Here is a 19,171-nt window from a genome sequence, read left to right as displayed (position 1 = left end):
TTTTCCAGGATCTTCGCTCGGGCGTGGAAAAGAAGAAAACTGACATCAGCGCGCCGGGAGGGGCTTATATGGCTCTGCTGACGTAATGTCCGCAGACGACGTCAGGGCGGAGCCGGGCGGCGCCATCCCTTGGCACGCAGAGGTGCTGGTGCTGAACATTTCCCGGATCCAATCTGACGCCTAGGGATATTCTAAGTTTAGGAATCTCGGCTAGATGTCTCTATCAGATTAAGATGTTAAGTTAATAACATTATTATATATTACAGAAATTCTATGACATAATGGGGACCTAAACATTGCACTTCCCGAATGCCTCTAACACATACATAGATATTAATAGAAAATAGGTTGACCAGGTTTACACTGTGTGTTGAAATAGGTTGGGAGGTAGGCAACCTGTTTTTATCAACCATGATTGATAATGAGAAAATCAAGCAAATGTTTGTTTTTGTTATTTCCCTTACAGTATATGTCCACTACCAGAATGCGCAGAGGTTTGGCATGCATACATTTCAAAGGTTCTTGGTGGTTCTGTTGCTATTCAAAGAGGTCTGCAAAATCTGCATTTGGTTTAAGAAAAAAAGTAGGAAATTGAGCTACATTAATGTGTCAAAGCAGCCAAGCATAATCTCCTCTCAGAAAGCAATAAACAGGGAATAGTGACTGACACTGCAACAAGGATTTGCACTACATTTTAAGTCTTGCTAAGTTTTAAAAAAGAGGTTTAGGAGGCCCATCCACCATTATACTATGAAGGAAAACACCTACCACTACACTTGCCCATTCAAATGAATATGCTCTTTAGAGACGACATAATTTTTAATTCAAGTTCCAAGGAAACTCTTGTTCTTTCTTCAATCAGAAAAGTTAAAATACTTATGATAGTTTGATCAATACCATCTCAAATTCGACTAAGTAATTTACAACATGGCTACGTATGTGAGATTACTGTTTTGATAGCAAAACAACATCCTAACACTGTGTAGTTGAATGTAGTATCCTGTACACACATAAACACACACAAACACACACAACCACACACACACACACACACACACACAGCTTTAATCATGTGGTTCTCCATTACTTATACATACTTTTGAATTAGCTTCAATTTCTCTTCCTGTTGATGCAATAGTCTCGACTAACTCAGCCACATCCAGATCCTCAGTTGCCATACCAATGTAAATGCAGTTCTTTTCTCCTCCAAATTCTGGTCCTGCAAGTAGACAGGGAATTGTATAAATAATATTTCCAGCACTTTTAATGAATAAGATTATAGCTGCATACATACAAGACTGAACATTATTAGAGACAGCATCATAAGGGCTCCAAAAAGGCTCAAACCAATGCCAAAAGCGCGATCAAAAGATTCAAAACAATAGCCTATTTCAAAAGAAATAAACCAACAGAATTTCTCACTTCCGATGAAGAAATCCAATCCGAGTTACGCATCTACACAGTTTCATATAAAATGATGTTTGATGTACACTGTTTTTCATTTATTTCCTGAAAGACTATCAATAAATGTTTGAATCGGGGAATCATAAATACGGAAGTCTTCACAGTTGGTTCCACTATAACAACTTTATGTTTTAGCTTCACTATTCAGGAATTTTTATTGATGGTGTGCACATCGATAGGGCGCAAGCTTCCAGACACTTGTGCCAGGTGGCAGCATCAGGAGTATCTTATATGCTCTTATTATGGATGGTTTTTCGTATAGAAAATATATATATTTACAATATTTTGTTACTCTACTAATGCAGCTCCAACTCTGATTGAGGGTGCCAGAGAACTTCACACATTGGGAAAGACAAATGTAAAGAGAACAATATATACACTAATAACAAGAAGCACGTTTACATGCAGGTTTCCGGACCTATCAGCAATCAGATGGCATTTGGTATGTAGGCTTAGAATACTGAGAAAGAAGGTGCCAAGTTTATCGAGCGCCAGATTTTTAGAGCATGGCTGGAGAAAGCACAATTTCCAATTATAGTTTTTCCAGTAAGACAGATGGATGAGGCATTGGTATGCCTTTCCCCCTTAGGTCTTTGCTACCTTCAACTATGTTCTGTTCACTTGCCAGACATTTTGAGATATTCAAGTGTACTCCCTTATAGGCGATGCAGGTGGTCTTCTATGTGTCCCTTCCTCTAACGGCAGCCAGTTTAGTAGAGCAAAATAATATTCATGCTACATACCACTAATCTGCGACTGTCAACATCTTTTTTGCTCAACTTCCCTTGAACAAAAAAATAAAACCTTTGTCAATATCCTTCCCCCAAATGACAAAACAGCTACTATTGTCTACACTCAATAAATATGGAAAACATCAAATGCTATGAGGGCACTTAGCAAACACATTTGTTGAGAGGCTCGGAGGATATATTCTAACAGATGGTGACACAAACTGATAGTCATTTTTGTTGTCAATTTATATATTAGGTAATAACAATCAAGAGCAAGTCACTGAAACAGTCTGGGGGGGTTTTATTTGAAAGGAATCAATTATACTTGCACACAACAAACATGGAAACGTGAAACAATGCAAGTACAGCGAGAGGGCTAAATATTTTGACAGAGACTGGTGGGGGGATGAGATTTCACAAGAATCTTTTACTGAAGAGACCTCATTGTTTACTTTGATGTAACAATTTTGGATCATTTCACCTTTTAAAAGCAAATTTTGATTGTGTGACCCAGTCCTAATCTTTGTTCTTGCTGGAGCATTCTGATCACTAAGAAGATGCTTCTGAATTACCTAAGCCACGAAGTTGGAATATTGCGGCATATATGCCCTTTCGATTATCGTCTGACTGTATCCTTTGGCATCCTATCTGTTCCTGTAGTGAGCACATCCATATGTGCACTCCAAGCAAAAACTGTCTGCATGACTATCTTTCTCATTGGTACCTATACATTTGTTCACTATCACAGATGTGGACTGCTTCTATTCTTATCTGCACGAAATGCAACTATTCCACCCAAGTGTATTATTTCATCCAGAAACTTGACCTGTGCGTCTTGTTCACATTTGATGTTTGAATCTGTATTTTTATACAGATGTACACTGAAATATTGTTTGACAACCACAAGATCAGAGTACCTTGGGGTGGTTTTTCTAGAGCTCCCACCTCCAAGGACATTTCTGCCTAATTACACAGAAGTGCGGCATATTTTGGAAGTGCTACCAGATTTCTTGTTACAACGTTAATTGGTCTGAGGTCAAACTGAATGTTCTTTCATCCTTTGCCATGTCCAATGAATTCTGTCGGTTGTTGGGAGAAGTTGAACCTCTTTTAGCACTCCCAGGTCTTCTATTTTCTGACCACTAAAGGTAGATTGTCAGTCTGTGAAATAAACATTAGAATCATCTAAAATCCATAGCATGTTTATTATGCCATGCTGGTGAACCTCTGTGCTTGCATTTATTGTGGCTTACTAAGACGTGTCCATTCAAGTGCCCTCTATTATATTAGCTGAATTTGTTTCATTTTCCATCAAACACAAACAATTACTGATTATGTGACCCCTAAAACTAAACTATTATTAAACCAACAAAATATCGACTATTCTATAAAAACATTATACAGTTCTTCAGACTATTCGATTAATAAAAATACAAAACGATTGGCAGATTGTTTGAATTATAGCTCAAGCATAATAAAAATTGCTTATTTATTTATTTTGAAATTTATAAAGTGCACAGCTACCCCCAACTGAGGTGTCCCGGCGCTGAGGCAGTCGACTGACACATGTACACAGGGATGTAGGAGCTATTAAAGAAAGATTTTTAGGGCTCGCCGAAAAGTCGATTCTGACTCAGACAAGAGGAGGGGGAGTGGCAAGGCGTTTCAAAGTTTGGCGGTCCTAACCGCGAATGCTCTGCCGCCTATCCTTGCCTTGCGAAAGCGGAGAATGGAGTATATTACAATTTGTAAATCAATACAAATATATACAACATATCAAATCATATTTCTGAGCAATGAGAATTGCTATTCTGATGATGGCAAAATATTTTGTTCCAGTAAAACAGACTAGGTGCCACCGAGCAAAATATACAACGTAACTAGAGCCCCCTTTATTCCTCCATTCAAGTGGAAGTGCATAAATAGAATCAGATCTGTCAGAAATACAGGGCAGGGCCAAGAAACTAATCGGAGAGAGACTGACAGATTGTCTTGGTTGGGTGGGGAAACCAAGTGGGATGTAGTAGATGGAAAGTAGGAGGATAAGAGTCCCTGCTTATCATGCATTTGCATTCTTCTCTGTGCTAGGCAATGGAAAGATTGCGGCCACTGGAAAAGGGAAGCTACTGCCCAATATGTATAGCCACTCCTCACTTTGCCATCAAAACATTTAAAAATCAAAGTCCATGCCAACAGCACACCACCACAAATACCCGGCGGCTGCTCCATTAAAGCGGAGGAGTGCCGCCCCACTGCTCCGCGAGAAGTGTTAAAATAGAAATAAGTTGTTATTATTTTCCTTCCTGCTTGGGTGTGGGGCAAGGCTGGTGGGGCTGGGCTGGCCTGTGCAGGGGAAGGCATTGTAAGTACAATCCCTAGGTGCGCATGACTGCTTGACCGGCCAAACAGTCATGCGTACTTTGCATCTTCCCCACCAGGCTTCATTACACAGCATGGTGGGGAACATGCCCAGCCTCCAAGCCCCTGTCTGATCACCGAACCACAGCGCTGAGACCAATCACAACGCTGCTGTAAGGCAGCGTTGTGATTGGACCGGGGATATTGGGAGGCCGTGTGCTTCCTGTTGCTGCGCCAGAAGACGACGGAGGACAGGCTGCGTCACCCAGGTAAGTTCTTTTTTTTTCATACCCCCTGCAATCCGCCCCAACACCCACGCTCAGTAGCAGCCGCTACTGCAAATACCTACAACCAAAGCTTTGCACTTACACATCCCCGTTCCCATTACATCTTGAATGACTCCCCAAGCCCACGTCCCCTTGCTCATCAAATACCCATCAAAAATCATTAAACTACTTGTACTACTAGAGAAATCCATAGTGGTATACCATATTTAGGACTCCTAGTCTATCGGAAGGACATTTACAAACTAAATTACCAATAGAAGTAAGGTTAAATAACCATGCATCCATCTTTTACACTCTAAATTGCAACGTTTACTCTCACTCACAATTGGAGAATATTGACCAGACACTGGGGTTCTTAGTTATCAGTAAAGAGCAGAGGCACTCTATAGTTGTATTGCCACTGATTTAGCAATGCTTTTAACATGATGACACAAAGACTTCCTAACCAAGGTCAACATAATAGAAAAGGAACCAAATCTTCCGATGAAAGTATGGAAGAGAATGTATGGTGCCCTCTACTTTCCTACTGCTATGTCTTTGCTTTCTCTTGGAGAGGTAGGTATTTAACCCAAGGCGTATTATACAGTTCTTTATCTTTGCTAGAAACATGAACAAAATATAGTTTAATTTCTACTATCATACTCAATTAGATATAGTTCCTTAATATGGCTCTTTCTGATAAACTGATAAACTGATAAATTTAGCATTATTTTCGAATATTCTTGGATTTGTAAATCCACGATTCCAAAATCAACTGACATCAGATTCAATATTTCCAATATGGTCAAAAATAATACATTACCTGTAATATAACTTACAATTTTTTGGAAAAATGAAGGGAATCCACACTAATACCCACTGATACCCATACTACATAAATGAGTGTTTTAATGCTATAAGGTAATGTATAAATGATGACTAAACTTCCAGTCAACAATTTCAGTAGTTTAGAAGAGTGTGAATGAAAGTAATCATTTTGTAAAACCATTTTTAGCCAAGTGCAAGACAGCAGGAAGAGCCCTACAGGGGATTTCTTTTATAGACTAGCTGGGCCAGTTGATTTGTCTTATTATGTAGAGTTTTGCTGACTTGGTCTCATTATGGAATTTTACCACTAAACCACATTTTTAGAACAATAGTTTGAACCTTAGGTCTCAACTATGAATGTTTACCAGTAATAGCAATAGAATGAGATGTTGATAGAAGTCAACATTATAACAGTATGAAACGTATCTAGTGCTATGCTAAGGCGGTTATTCAGATTAGTTAGCCTTTGCTTTAAATGGCCCCTGCCACTCCTGTTTGCCCTATGAGAGGAATGCCAACAACCTATGTTGTTTCCCTGCCATTTTCTACTATTCTTCATTCAGAGTAATTCACATGGCATGGTCTTCACCGTTTTGATGTAATACTCTTATCTCCATCTAGTGAGACTCTAGGTGCTAGAACCTAGGTGCCTCACCTTCTTATAAGTATGGGCATTACCACCTTGTATGTTTTCAAGTCTGACTGGACTGAAAGTGCTGGGGGTTACATTTGCTCGCAGACCTAGGGTAAACAATATCAAAGTTGAAGGGGGTTTAAACATGTTTGTAGCATACTCTGTAAAATCACCAAGTAGATAATGAAAAGTATTTGATGTCGAGCAGGTGCCATTGAATGAAAATCTTTTGGTTATCCTCTAAAAGTGGCAGAAATGTCACATACAGTGAAAAACAGTGGTGTATTAAAAGATACAGATCTTTTGTAGGGAAAAATATGTTCTCCAGAAATTTCTAGGCAAGAAAAGGAACAATTTGCTGACCTGTAACAATAGTTTTACAGCTCGAATCTTCTTGGTTACATTTTCATTCTATGCATAATTCAACCATCTAGTTTCTGAGTTTAGAATAAGAGTTTAATTGAAACGTAGAATTGTGGTTATAGGCCATAAATGTGGCGAGAAAGGCTCCTCAAGAGTTCCCTTATTATTTATAAGGCCCCACACTTTGACACCAAATTCAGATTAATTATTTCTACCTGCATATCAAAAGCATGAGTGGCATCAGAAAGAAAACAAACAGTGAGTGTATCCTTTATAAACGAGGCTGCTTAGAAACCTTTATTGAACTTTGTTAATCAACAATGCAGCTCATATTAAAACATTACATATATAGTTTGCCTCTATTTTCTAGATGTCACTTATTGGGAAAAAACACCCTTTAAGAAACTTGTGCAAAGTGTGCAATTTGTGCCCAATACAAAATGACATTCACTCTGTCATGATTGTGCTCTTTTTTATACTGAAGACACTAAAAACGTTAGAGAAAATATGGTAGTTAAAATGTTGTTTTTTGAGTCAAACGTTTGAAGCATACACACCATGCAGAGAAGCCACCTGGCCACAAAATATTCAAAGGGTTTGAAATTCTGTACCCCCAAGCTAAAAGACAATCAACCTCTATTAAAACAGTTTTGGATATGGTATAAAAAAATGACCATTGACCTTTTTTCACAAAAGTTATTAAAAACTAATTCAACAGCCATACAGTTATAGTGGGTTTTAAGTCGACATCAGGAGGAGTCATTCTAGCTAAACAAGGTACTATTACAAGTCCAACTACTACATGGTGGGAATTTGCACAGCTTGTTCATATAAATTAGTATCACCCTGCAACATTTGAAGTATTTTGGCTACAAAGATGTTTTGGCATTAAAACTTGCTTGGGTTCAAGACTAAGACAACTGAACTGGTTTGGGAGTTGACTGTTACTTTTGTAGCATCTTTTTGAGTCCAAGGTGCTTTATGTGCGTTTGTATGCCCTTTGTGCTGCCCAAGGGATCAAGGACCAGATGTACGTAGGCAATCGACTGCGGTTACCAAATAGCGAGTTTTTGCAGTTCGCTATTTGGTAATATGAAACACCTATGTACAAATGTGTTTTTGACACATTTTAAGATTACCAGTGGGACGCATATAGACCTACCTCGTTAATATTCATTAGGTATGGCTCAGTTTCGAGCTCATTGGGAATCGTAAAAAAAAAAAATCACAGGGTTGGTGACCTGCTCGGGTCAGCAGACCACATGTCTGTGATTGCTGTTCAATAAAGCATTTTTTTAAAATGCTACCTGTTTTCCTTAAAGGAAAAAGGGATGTGTTTCGAAAAGAAAAATCATAAACTTTTTCATTTTTTAAGAGTAGGCAGTGGTCCATGGGACCAGTGCTTGCTCTTAAAACATTTTTGTTAAATAAATTCACGAAGGTTAAGGGATCTCTTGGGGACCACTTCCCATTTGTGAATGGGTTAAGACCAACTTGAAGTAGGTGGTAAAATGAGAATGTTCTGCGACTTCATTTCAGTTGTAAAACATTCACATGTACCACTAATATTTAGTATTAGGAAGGGTTGCCCTAAATGCGCCCCTTCCTAATACCATATCGCAAACCCAATTTGCAATTTGGTAATAGGTTACAGAATCCCAAAAAGGGCCTTTGTACATTGAAAAATGCCTTTTATCATTTCCAAACTGTCAGATTCTGTGAATCGGGCCGTTTGCGAACCAAAAAAACCTTTGTACATCTGGCCCTAAATAATTTGGCAATTTTAATGCGAATGGTAGAGAAATCATACGTTTCTTTTTGTCACTAAGTCATTGGATTTAACAGGTAATTTATAACCAACTGTTGTAAAACAATGGCCTTCATTTTGGGTATAGTTCTTTTCATTTCTAGTAGAAACACGTGTAGTTTGGTTCAGCCTTCTGGTTATTACACTGCTGTAAAGGCAATTCTGGCTCAGCAACCTTCCCCAGAAACTATCATCATCGAGTTTCTGAATTTCTTAATGAATACATTTTTAAGCTTTTGGGATACAAGGGTCTTCGATCTGCAGGCTACAGCTACAAGATTAACCATGTCAAGCTCACCAGAAAGGTAGCGGTTTCACTCAAATTTACATTCATTCACTGCAAATGTCCAGTGACATGGATTCCTGTGCTGCGACTGTGTGTGGGTGTTGACCCTTCAAACGATTCCTGTGTGGTGTGCTGCTTACTGGACGCTGTACACACTTCTCGCGCCCCCGCTCCGCGGGCGCCGCTCGTGTGTTGAACTATTGGAGGGTAGTGACTCGAGACTTTCCTTGGACCCCGCGGGACTGCGAGGACCAGCGGGCTGTGCGGATTTCAACTTGCCACAGCTGGTCCTCTTCCCGCTCCCACCTCCCAGCGCGATATAAGGAGTGAGCTGTCCTCTACTTCGTTGGATTCCTGTGCTGCGACTGTGTGTGGGTGTTGACCCTTCAAACGATTCCTGTGCGGAGTGCAGTATTCTGGACGCTGTGCCCACTTCTCGCGGCCCCCGCTCCGCAGGCGCGGCTCGTGTGTTGAACTATTGGAGGGTAGTGACTCGAGACTTTCCTTGGACCCCGCGGGACTGCGAGGACCACCGGGCTGTGCGGATTTCAACTTGCCACAGCTGGTCCTCTTCCCGCTCCCACCTCCTCTACCTATTTAGAGTAACAGGGACCCGCGTATGCGGGACGCGCGCGGGTCGCAGCCCGGGCAAAGGGCGGGCCCTCTGAGGCCGGAGGAGCCCGGTCCGGGCCCCCCGTTACAGTTCCGATAAGTTATATGGAGGTATGATTGGCTATTAAGGTTTCCTTTGTGTCTTTGGTATAGTGAGTTCTACCCTGTTGCTTGTCGTTAACTAAAGACATTAGGCAATTATTACTGCGACCCTCTTTCTCACTATTTGTGTTGGTGTATTGATTACATTAAGCGGCCATAATGACCTCACCGGTTCATATTAACCCATGTTTGGTGGGTGGTAGCGAAAAACAGGGAACACTGGATAATTATTTCAAAAAGGCTTCCGTGGAAACGGAGAAAAATATTATCCTAGCCGAACGACGGGCTGAAAGACGTCACTCAGTCGAATTAATAAAGAATAAACGGTCTTCCTTGGGCTCATCACAACAGGCATTGTCCCCACTACCTACCATTGACTGTGAAAGCGACGGGAACGAAGTTTCACCTAGTAATAGTAATGGTATTCCATTACTCCTTCAAAATACTCCCCCACCCATGCTTACAAATAATGATTTGCTTATAGATTTTTCTTTTTCTCCTGGAATCCTGACACAATCGGTCGGGGGCTTGATAGTGTCACCATTCCCGGAGATTGATACTGCTAATAGCTGTATAAATGTTTCGACAAACCCACGGCCGAAAGGTCCACCCCCTAAAAAAAGGAGGAAAGGGGGTAATAGACTCCGACTTAATAAATTAAATTACACCGACAGTGTCAAATCCAAGAGTCTTACATCCCCTACACCTGTCCTGTCTGTCTCACCCATTGAACCATCCCTCCCAACACATGATCAATTAGGTGTTAAACTAATGGGTAACATTGAAAAATTAATTAGGTCGCTCATGTTACCCGTGGTAGAGAGATTGCAAAAAATAGGCCAACAATTGGGGAATCTGGAACAGGCAATAATTGACATTAAAGGAGGAATGAGGGATTCCGCAACACCATCTGCAGTACTCACAACGAAGGAGGCGCCTTCTAATGCTGCAGACTTGTCAGTTATTACATCTATAAAGTTACCTACATCGGAAGCCCCAAAATTAACGCCCACCAAAATATCTCAGATAAAAGAAAAAAATAGTTCTAGAGTAGGCGAAGAAAAAGGAAGGCCAAACTCGCTAGTAATTGCTGATAAAATTATTGGCCACGAGACTGTAATGAGGTCAATCGCCCCCAAGAGGCTTAACGTAGAGCTGCCCCCGGAAGCAATACCGTTAGTGGTGGTGCTCACCGGAGTCCCGCTCCTGGAGGAAGGTATAGACGGAAAAAAGAACATCAACGAAAATCATAACCAATTAAAGAATAAGGTCATATTTTGGCTAAAGAAAAATCGACCACTTCCTCCACATGTTAACGGTGAAATCTTACATGTGAGGCGTCTCCATTGGTTAGGTCCTAGGATAAAAAATATTACGGGGGACATTGTCATAATACATTTTAGAGATCCTAGGGCAGTTAGTTACATCCTAGACTGGTCTCCTCCCAATGGTAGTAATGAAATTACAGCCCGAGACCATACGTATTTCTATCCCAGAAACATGGTATTTCCGACTAACTCTAAAACATCGATTAAATACCAGGCTGACGATATCAGACCTCTATTCGATGAAGTAACTCCTCACAATAGACCACTTTTTGATAAATTTGTTGAGTATCCCAGATTTTTATCCCACCCACAAGTTGTCTCCTATAGGCCCTCTTATCCACATCAGGCCAATTACCGCCGATCCACCCCTCAGTATTATACTGATCCTGCTAGGACCCTCTGGGATCATTATCCCTTATCACGGAATGGCCCACATACATGGGAGGGGAGATACAACTATCCCCCCATAGCAAGACCTTTCATGATCCCTACCCAGAATCGCTTTGACATTCTGTCAGGCCTAGACGATAATGAGTGACTAACTATCATCCCAATTTCTTTAAACAACTATAACCCCCCTCTCCTGGATAGGCCGACCATGGCCGTAAAGGACACCCCAATGGTGGATCATCGTGGTGTCTTTACTGATAAAATCGATTCCCTAAATAAGGCCCTGGACAAGCATGCTACGATCTGTGAGCACTGCAGTAAAGTACAGAACCCCCCCCCTATCATCTCAAGGGTGGATTGCGGAGACGGTCTCTCCTCCCGAAGATCCTTGCGGTAACTCCCCGCGCAATATTGATCCCCTTAATAAGATCATCGATATTGGTCTCCCGAATGAAGGGCCCACCGACTTACCACAAATCGTTTTTTCGTTGCCGCAGGAGCTAGCTGTGGTTATTGAAACTCAGTCCATACAGCGGCAATCTTCCCCTAAGGCCCTACAGTCGAGTAGTCGGATTCTTTCTATCCTGTTCTGGAATGTCGCAGGTTTGCGGACTAAAATTGAGCAACCCAATTGGTTAGAAATAATCAGAAATCACACTGTAGTATGCTGCCAGGAAACATGGTCGGAAATCAAAATACAACTGCAGGGTTATAGACTGTATTTTTCTAGTGCTTGTCCTTCTCCTTCCGGTAGACCTAAGGGAGGCCTATCAGTTTATGTAGCTAATACCCTTCCACTTAAGAATATTACAGAAATAGCAACGGAAGAGAACTACCAAATAATTTAATTTTCAGTGGATCAAGGGCACATATATTTACTGGTAAATTTTTATAATAATATGTTACCCTTGGAATTTGTCAAAGTAGTTAATAAGATAACCACCATCTTAGAGGAACATCGGAAACGTTGTCTTTCTCTTCCTCTTAAGTTAATCTGGGGTGGTGATTACAACATTCCTTTATGTAGTGAATACTCTAATTCTAATTGTGGTATTGTGGATGAGGAGGGGAGCCAGTTAACTCATTTTGCTCACTCAAATGTTGGGAATATCTTAAATGAAAAACCTTTTATGTTAGGACTGGGATTTGCAAACGAGTTAGTCGTACCCCCAATTGATTTTTCACCTACCTTTCATGGCAGGGGATGTAGCACCACAATTGATTTCATTTTGACCTCGAATCATATGAGGGATGATTTACAAACATTTTGTACTGAAGACGACGCTAGTAGCGATCATTTCCCAAACAGTGTGACTTTTACAGTCCCGTTTGGACCCTCTCCAATTGATAATTTGGTCCTGCTGAATCAAAGAGCCCTAAACTTGGATAAAAGTAATGGGTATTTGGTTAAATGGGCAAAGGTCGACCCAGACGCTATCACACAAAACGTTATTGTTAAATCTTTTCCTATGCTAGAAACATGTTTAAATCCCCTTTCCACCGCAGAGGAAATATTGAATAATTTTATCGATACAACCAAAGTGATTAGTAACGAGCTCCTCCGCGGACAAAAGCAGAATGGCCAACACGAAAAAGGATGGTTTAACTCTGATAGTCGCAAAGCCCTATCCGCCTTAAAATCAGCCCTACATAAGACCAAGAGGGACCAACTAGAAATCAGGAGGCTGAGAAAACTCTATAATAAGGTGAAAAAAGAGAGGAAAAAAGAGAGGAAAAAAGATCTATGGGAGAAGCTCCATGAGAGTTGTAAAAAGAAAGATAGCTTACTGTTCTGGAAAGTGGTTAATTCACCATTCTCGAATACGGTGAAGAACGGCCCTAGTGTGGAAGTAGCGATCACCGCAGAGGGTTGGGTTTCCCACGTTTCACAGATTTTTCTGGGTGAGGACGTACATTATAGTGAAAACCCATACTCATCCCCCTATCCCCTTGATCTATCCTTTAGCCACGAGGAAGTAACTAATGATCTGTCTTCTTCAAAATCTGGCAAAGCTCCAGGGCCAGATGGCGTTCCACTGGACATCTATACGCATACCCAGGAGCTTTGGTCGCCAGTATTAACTAGAGTAATCGAAGCGGCATTAAAAGGCGGTCTTATAAAAACTTGGTCTACATCTATCCTGCTCCCCATTTTTAAGAAGGGAGATCGTAACAATCCAGCATGCTACAGGCCCATTTCCCTCCTGGATTCCCTTGGTAAAGTTGCAGGTCGCTTGATCTTGGAGAGATTGCGGGTCTGGTCTGAAGATAACAACATCATGACAGACCTGCAATACGGTTTCCGGGAGGGACTGGGTACTGTGGAGCAAGCTCTGAATCTCTCCCTTCTAATTGGGAAAAACGTCCAGGCGAAGAAAGGCAATCTTCACCTGGTTTACGTGGATTTGACCGCAGCCTTTGATTGTGTATCACACTCTAGGCTGTGGTCAATCCTTGCGGAGATGGGAGTGGACCCCCATATAATATCCTTCTTACGTGAGCTGTATTCAGGAGCATCGGCAAGGGTGAGATTTGGGGTGAATGGGGAGCTCACCCATTCATTCGCAGTAACTAAGGGAGTCAGACAAGGGTGTGTCCTGGCTCCTTTTCCATTTAATCTGTACACAAATGGCCTTGAGAAGGCCTTGCTAGAAGGGAGTCAGGACCTCCCAACAATTGCCCGTCGTCCGATTCCCGCGTTACTTTATGCGGACGGCGCGGTAATTATGGCTCGGACCCCAGTACAACTCCAGAACCAACTAAACTCATACTGTAAATTCATGGCCTCACTAGACTTAATGGTCAATATTAAGAAAACTCTAGTTATGCATTTAGGCAAAAAGAGATCCAAGAAAAAATTGATATGTATAGAAAAAGCTAAGTTGGATTGCACTAGGACATACCCTTATTTAGGTATATTTGACAATACCTTCTCCTGGAAATCGGCCATTGACAGTAGATATCTTTTATTTTTAAGAGCCTCCTCTACTTTGATTGCTTTCTCTCGCAAAATAGGAAAACCACCCCCAAAAGAACTCTTGCAAATATACTACGCTAAGTGCCACAGCGTAGCTGTATACGGCGCTGGGGTGTGGGGCTATGTATCTGTGGTCACTTTGCAAAGGGCAGAGAACAACTTCATCCGCTATCTTCTGGCCGTTCCTCAGTGCTCTCCAACTTTCGCATGTCATATAGAATTAGGCATGGATTATATTGCTGACCATATAAAAATCCAGCCAATATTATTGTGGCACCGCATCTGGACGACAGAGCAGTGTAGCTTAACCCGTGCACTAATTGCAGATTGCCTGCTCCTAGACAATTGGCTGGATGTCCCATGGTTGTTATATGTACATAATATTTTTAATGATCTGGGCCTTTCCGAATATTTCAAAGAACCGTCAGTCTTAAACACCATTACTAGAAAGGCCCTGCGATCGCTTTGTTTATCTCATCTGAGAGAACTTCGTATGGCTCAAGAAATTCATAAAGTCACAAATCGCCATATTTTAACTATCCAATGTACTTTGGGCATTCAGCCGTATCTGACTTTTTGTTTGTCTACCTATGAAAAATACTTGTTAACTCGGTTAAGACGTAATTTGTTTTTCCGCTTGGTCACATTCCCAGGGAGACAGGATTGGTCAACCTCCATCATTCAGTGCCCTTGTGATGGTACCTCTGAACATTCAAATATTCACGTATTACTGTTCTGTAAATATTATGACGTACCACGCAAACGATGGATTATCCCAATCCTATTGTCCCTGGGACTGAGAAGATGCCGTCCAGCTTTTACGGCGTTACAACTTTTAGATACAGTATCAAATGCCAAATGCATAGCTATGTTTCTTAAGACCTGTTTGAAAATCCGAGCCACTCATGGAGATCCATAGTGACTTAAAAATAGACCACTTTTAATCGTTATGCTTGATTTTGCACAGAATCCAAAACTTCTTTTTATATGATCCATTGTATGGTTGAAAGGCTTTACCATGTGTATATATATATATATATATATACATTGTTTAATACTATTTTTATTGTGTATTTATGATGCATATGAACCTGTATATAATGACTGTTGCTTTTATGATTTTATATTGTTCTAAAATCGAATAAAGCTTTTCTACTACTACTACAGTGACTCTAGACCTATTTATATTGTGTTATTAGATGATGAATTTGTTTTATATGCTTTTATGATTTTACTACTTGAAATCGAATAAAGCTCGTTTTGATCGATTGACTCTAGACCTTTCCTAAAAGTAGTTGTCTCCCCTTCTGTGAACAACAAAACTGTTTAATCATCGAAAATATAGTTACATTCTATATAACTGCACTGTGAATTAGCACAGCCTGAAGGCCAGAAATTATCCAATAGATGTTAAACTGTGCAGACTTCAGGTCTGTGCAACATCCAGACTGATAGATGGCAACCCATGTGAGCACACATTCATTAATTCTTTAATTTTCAAACACTGTTAACTGACTTAACACTGTAAAAGAGATTGCAAAGCATGTGACTCAATAACAGACTCATGCAACAAAACCACCTAACATATGAATGTACATCTGCAAACGAACACTATTTCTTGAAATCACTTGAAAGTCAAATTACAAAAGGAAAACACTATAGTGCCTGAATAGTTCATGATAGAAAAGAATCACTCCATTGAGGGACTGGGAGGGGGCAATCGATAGATTTGGGGATTTAGAGGATATTTAGCCAAGAGTCACAATTTTCAAAAGCTTATGTTTTTTCCATTTTAATACAGCACACACTCGCCCCGAAGGTGTGGAACGCTTTACATGAGCATCTGTTAAAGTACACAAGGTAACATTCATTTTGTAGGCATGGGATGATTAAGTAATTTGCCCAGAATCTCAAGATGTTGGCCAGGGGGCCAGACTCCGACTTTGTTTCCCAGTTCCAATGTCTGCAGCTCTAGCCCTAAGGCCACATCTTCTCTCTTTCTGTACTGTGTTTTTGTTACACTTCAGCAATCTTTTTTATTTGTTAAGTTACAAATCTTATATGGCAATCATACATCCATTAAAATAATGTACATTTACAGTATATAGAGCTGTCATTGTTAAAACAGCGTGAATTCGAAATTAGAGCACATATTTGGCATAAACACTTCAAAATATCTTTTTTTTTAAAACAAGTATGAAATGCACAAAGAAATATGTTTCTGTTAATAAGAAACACAAGTGTTAAAAATGGCAGTGAGTTACCAGAAGAAAAGGAAATGTCAGATTCCAGTTCATGTAATTTTTTCAAGAGTGCAATGGTAAGTTTTTCTGCTTCTTCTTCCCGCTTGGTTGCATCCTGCTCATCACTACAATGTTCAAATCTGAAAAATAGAGCATAAGCAGGGAAATGAAAGCAGGTTTTGTAACCAGAGGCAGCACGTTACTCCACGTGTGTACAGAACACACACCAGAAATAGATAATATATAAACAACTTTACTTCACCAGATATCAATCGATTTGAAAGCAACCATAGATTTCTCTCACTGAGCTACTGATCAAATAGCCTAGAAACATGCCCACTGCTTACGTTTCTGATTGGACGTTCAGATAATATTCATGCAAACATTACATGGATTAAGGACACCAGTAGGAACAAGGTCATTTTATGTGCAATCTTTACGTAACATCTGGTTTAAAAATAGGAGGGACAAAAATGGTTCACAGACTGAATTAGAGTACAAGACAACAAGTATGTAAGAGAAAAAATTGTAAGAATTTAGAAAAAATATGGCAGACAGGTGTGTTAACATTTTGTCGAAAGTAGGAGCTATTTTCTTACAGATGCGGTTGACAAAAGGGACATTAACTGATGGCAATATAGTTTAATGTTGAATTTTTAGAAGTCTAAATGAATCTGTGGAGAATCAGATCTCTAAAGAAATTGCTTTGAAATAGATATGCAAATTGAACTAAAGGAAAGCAAATGATGCATCAAATGATCCGCATTAAAAGAACGTTCACTGTAGGTGTACCAAATAAAATCAAAGGGTCTGTGCATCAGAAAATATACCATGAGTTTCAAATCCTATTGCAGGGCATCTGGACTCTAACTGGAGGATGGAGCTGAAAAAATCAATCAAGGAATCCAGGTGTTTGTTAAGCGCGACTCCTCAACTGCAAGGTTCTCAAGGCGTTGGGGGGGGGGGGGGGTCGCAGGTTCCAGTCCATCAAGGAGGGGGTCTTTTGAAGAGCCAGGTTTTGAGGTTTCTTGCGAAGATGGGGAGCGATGTTGTCTGTCTGAGGTGGAGCGGAAGGTTGTTCCAGGCTCTGGCCGCGAGGAAGGAGAAGTAGCGGCCTCCCGATCTGGTCTTTCTGGCGAGTGGGACCACGGTGTAGGAGAGCTGAGCTGATCATAGAGTCCTTTGGGGTGCATGAAATTTGAGAGTCGGCTGCTCAGGTATGCTTGTCCCGTGTCGTGGAGGGCCTTGTGAGCATGGGTTAGTATCTTGAAGGTGACTCTAGCTTCGATGGGGAGCCAGTGGAGTGTGAGCAGGTGCTGGGAGATGTGGCAGTGTCTTGGCAGGTTGAGGACCAGTCTTGCAGCGGAGTTTTGGATGTTCTGTAGCATGCATGTGAGTTTTTTGTTTATTTTGGCGTAGAGTGCGTTGCCGTACTCGAGCCTGCTGGTGACCAGGGCGTGAGTGATGGTCTTTCTGTGTTCGAGGGGGATCCATTTGAAGGTCTTACGAAGGAGGCGGAGGGTGCGGAAGCAGGAGAACGAGACAGAATTGATCTAGCGGTCCATTTTGAGCTCTGAGTCCAGGATGATTCCCAGGTTGCGTGTATGGTCGGTAGGGGTGGGCGGGCTTCAGAGGGCGGGGGCCACCAGGTGTCGTTCCTGGTGTCAGGGTTTGGGCCCATGATGAGTTCTTCCGTTTTGCTGGTGTTTAGTTGTAGGCAGCTGTTTTTCATCTATTTGGCAACGGCTTCGATGCCTTCTCGAAAGTTGTGTCTGGCGGTGTTGGGTTTGTTGGATAGGGGGAGGATGAGTTGGGTGTTGTCTGTGTATGACACAAGGTTGAGTCCGTAGGTTCTGACGATGGGGCAAGCGGAGCCGTGTAGACGTTGAAGAGCGTAGGGTTGAGGGAGGAGCCCTGGGGGACTCCGCAGGTGGTAGGTGTAGGGTACCAGAGGAAGGGGGAGGGGGGGGGGGGGGGGAGTCTGACCCGCTGTTTTTTGCCAGAGATAAAGGAGCAGATCCAGTTGAGGGCCTTGTCTTGGATCCCTGCGTCATAGAGTCTGCGTATTAGGGTGCGGTGAGAGACTGTGTTGAATGCCGCAGAGAGGTCGAGGAGGATGAGGGATTCTGTTTCTCCTTTGTCCAGTAAGGTGTGGATGTTGTCTGTTGCAACGAGGAGGGCGGTTTCCGTACTGTGTTTTTTTCTGAAGCCTGATTGGGACGAGTTGAGGGTGTTGTGCTCTTCGATGAATGTGGCGAGTTGGCTGTTGATTGCTTTCTCGATGACTTTAGCTGGGAACGGGAGCAGGGAGATGGTTCTGTAGTTTTTTAAGTCGATGGGGTCCACCGAGGGTTTCTTCAGGAGGGGGGTCATCTCGCGGTGTTTCCAGTCGGTGGGGAACGAGGCGGTTGCCAGGGAGCGGTTGATGGTGTGGCAGAGCATGGATGCGATGGTGTCGGCGGCTCTGTTGAAAATTGTGGTGGGTGCAGGGGTCCGTGGGGGCTCCGGAGTGGATTGACTTTATCGTCTTCAGAGTGTTTTCAGTGGTAAGGACTGTCCAGTTGTCAATCGTTGGCTTCAGGGTTTCGGGAGTGGTTGGTGAGCGTTCAGTGTGTTGCTTGTCTGCGTCAAAGTTGTCGTAGATGCTCTTGATTTTGTGGTGGAAAAAAGTGATGAGTTTGGTGCAGAGGTCTTGTGAGGATGGGATGTTGATGGACTCGCTGGCAGAGGTGGCGAACTCCTTGATGATGTTGAAGAGTTCTTTGCTGTTGTGTGCATGAGT

At 41.7% G+C, this 19,171-nt stretch overlaps 1 protein-coding gene across 1 annotated transcript in view; it reads right to left on the bottom strand.

Annotated features, from left to right (window-relative positions):
* The window catches only part of PDXDC1 (pyridoxal dependent decarboxylase domain containing 1), a 399,349-nt gene that overhangs the window by 48,864 nt on the left and 331,314 nt on the right, over positions 1-19,171 (bottom strand). Inside the window, exons 18-19 of the mRNA XM_078663195.1 lie at positions 16,411-16,529; positions 1,098-1,219 (exon numbers count right to left, since the gene is read on the bottom strand). Of these exons, the coding sequence (XP_078519321.1) occupies positions 1,098-1,219; positions 16,411-16,529 (241 nt within the window). The remainder of the gene's footprint in view (positions 1-1,097; positions 1,220-16,410; positions 16,530-19,171) is intronic.

This window comes from Lissotriton helveticus, chromosome 10 (assembly GCF_964261635.1).
Source record: "Lissotriton helveticus chromosome 10, aLisHel1.1, whole genome shotgun sequence".
NCBI classification, from domain to species: Eukaryota; Metazoa; Chordata; class Amphibia; order Caudata; family Salamandridae; genus Lissotriton; species Lissotriton helveticus.
This window is presented reverse-complemented; position numbering and strand designations above follow the sequence as displayed.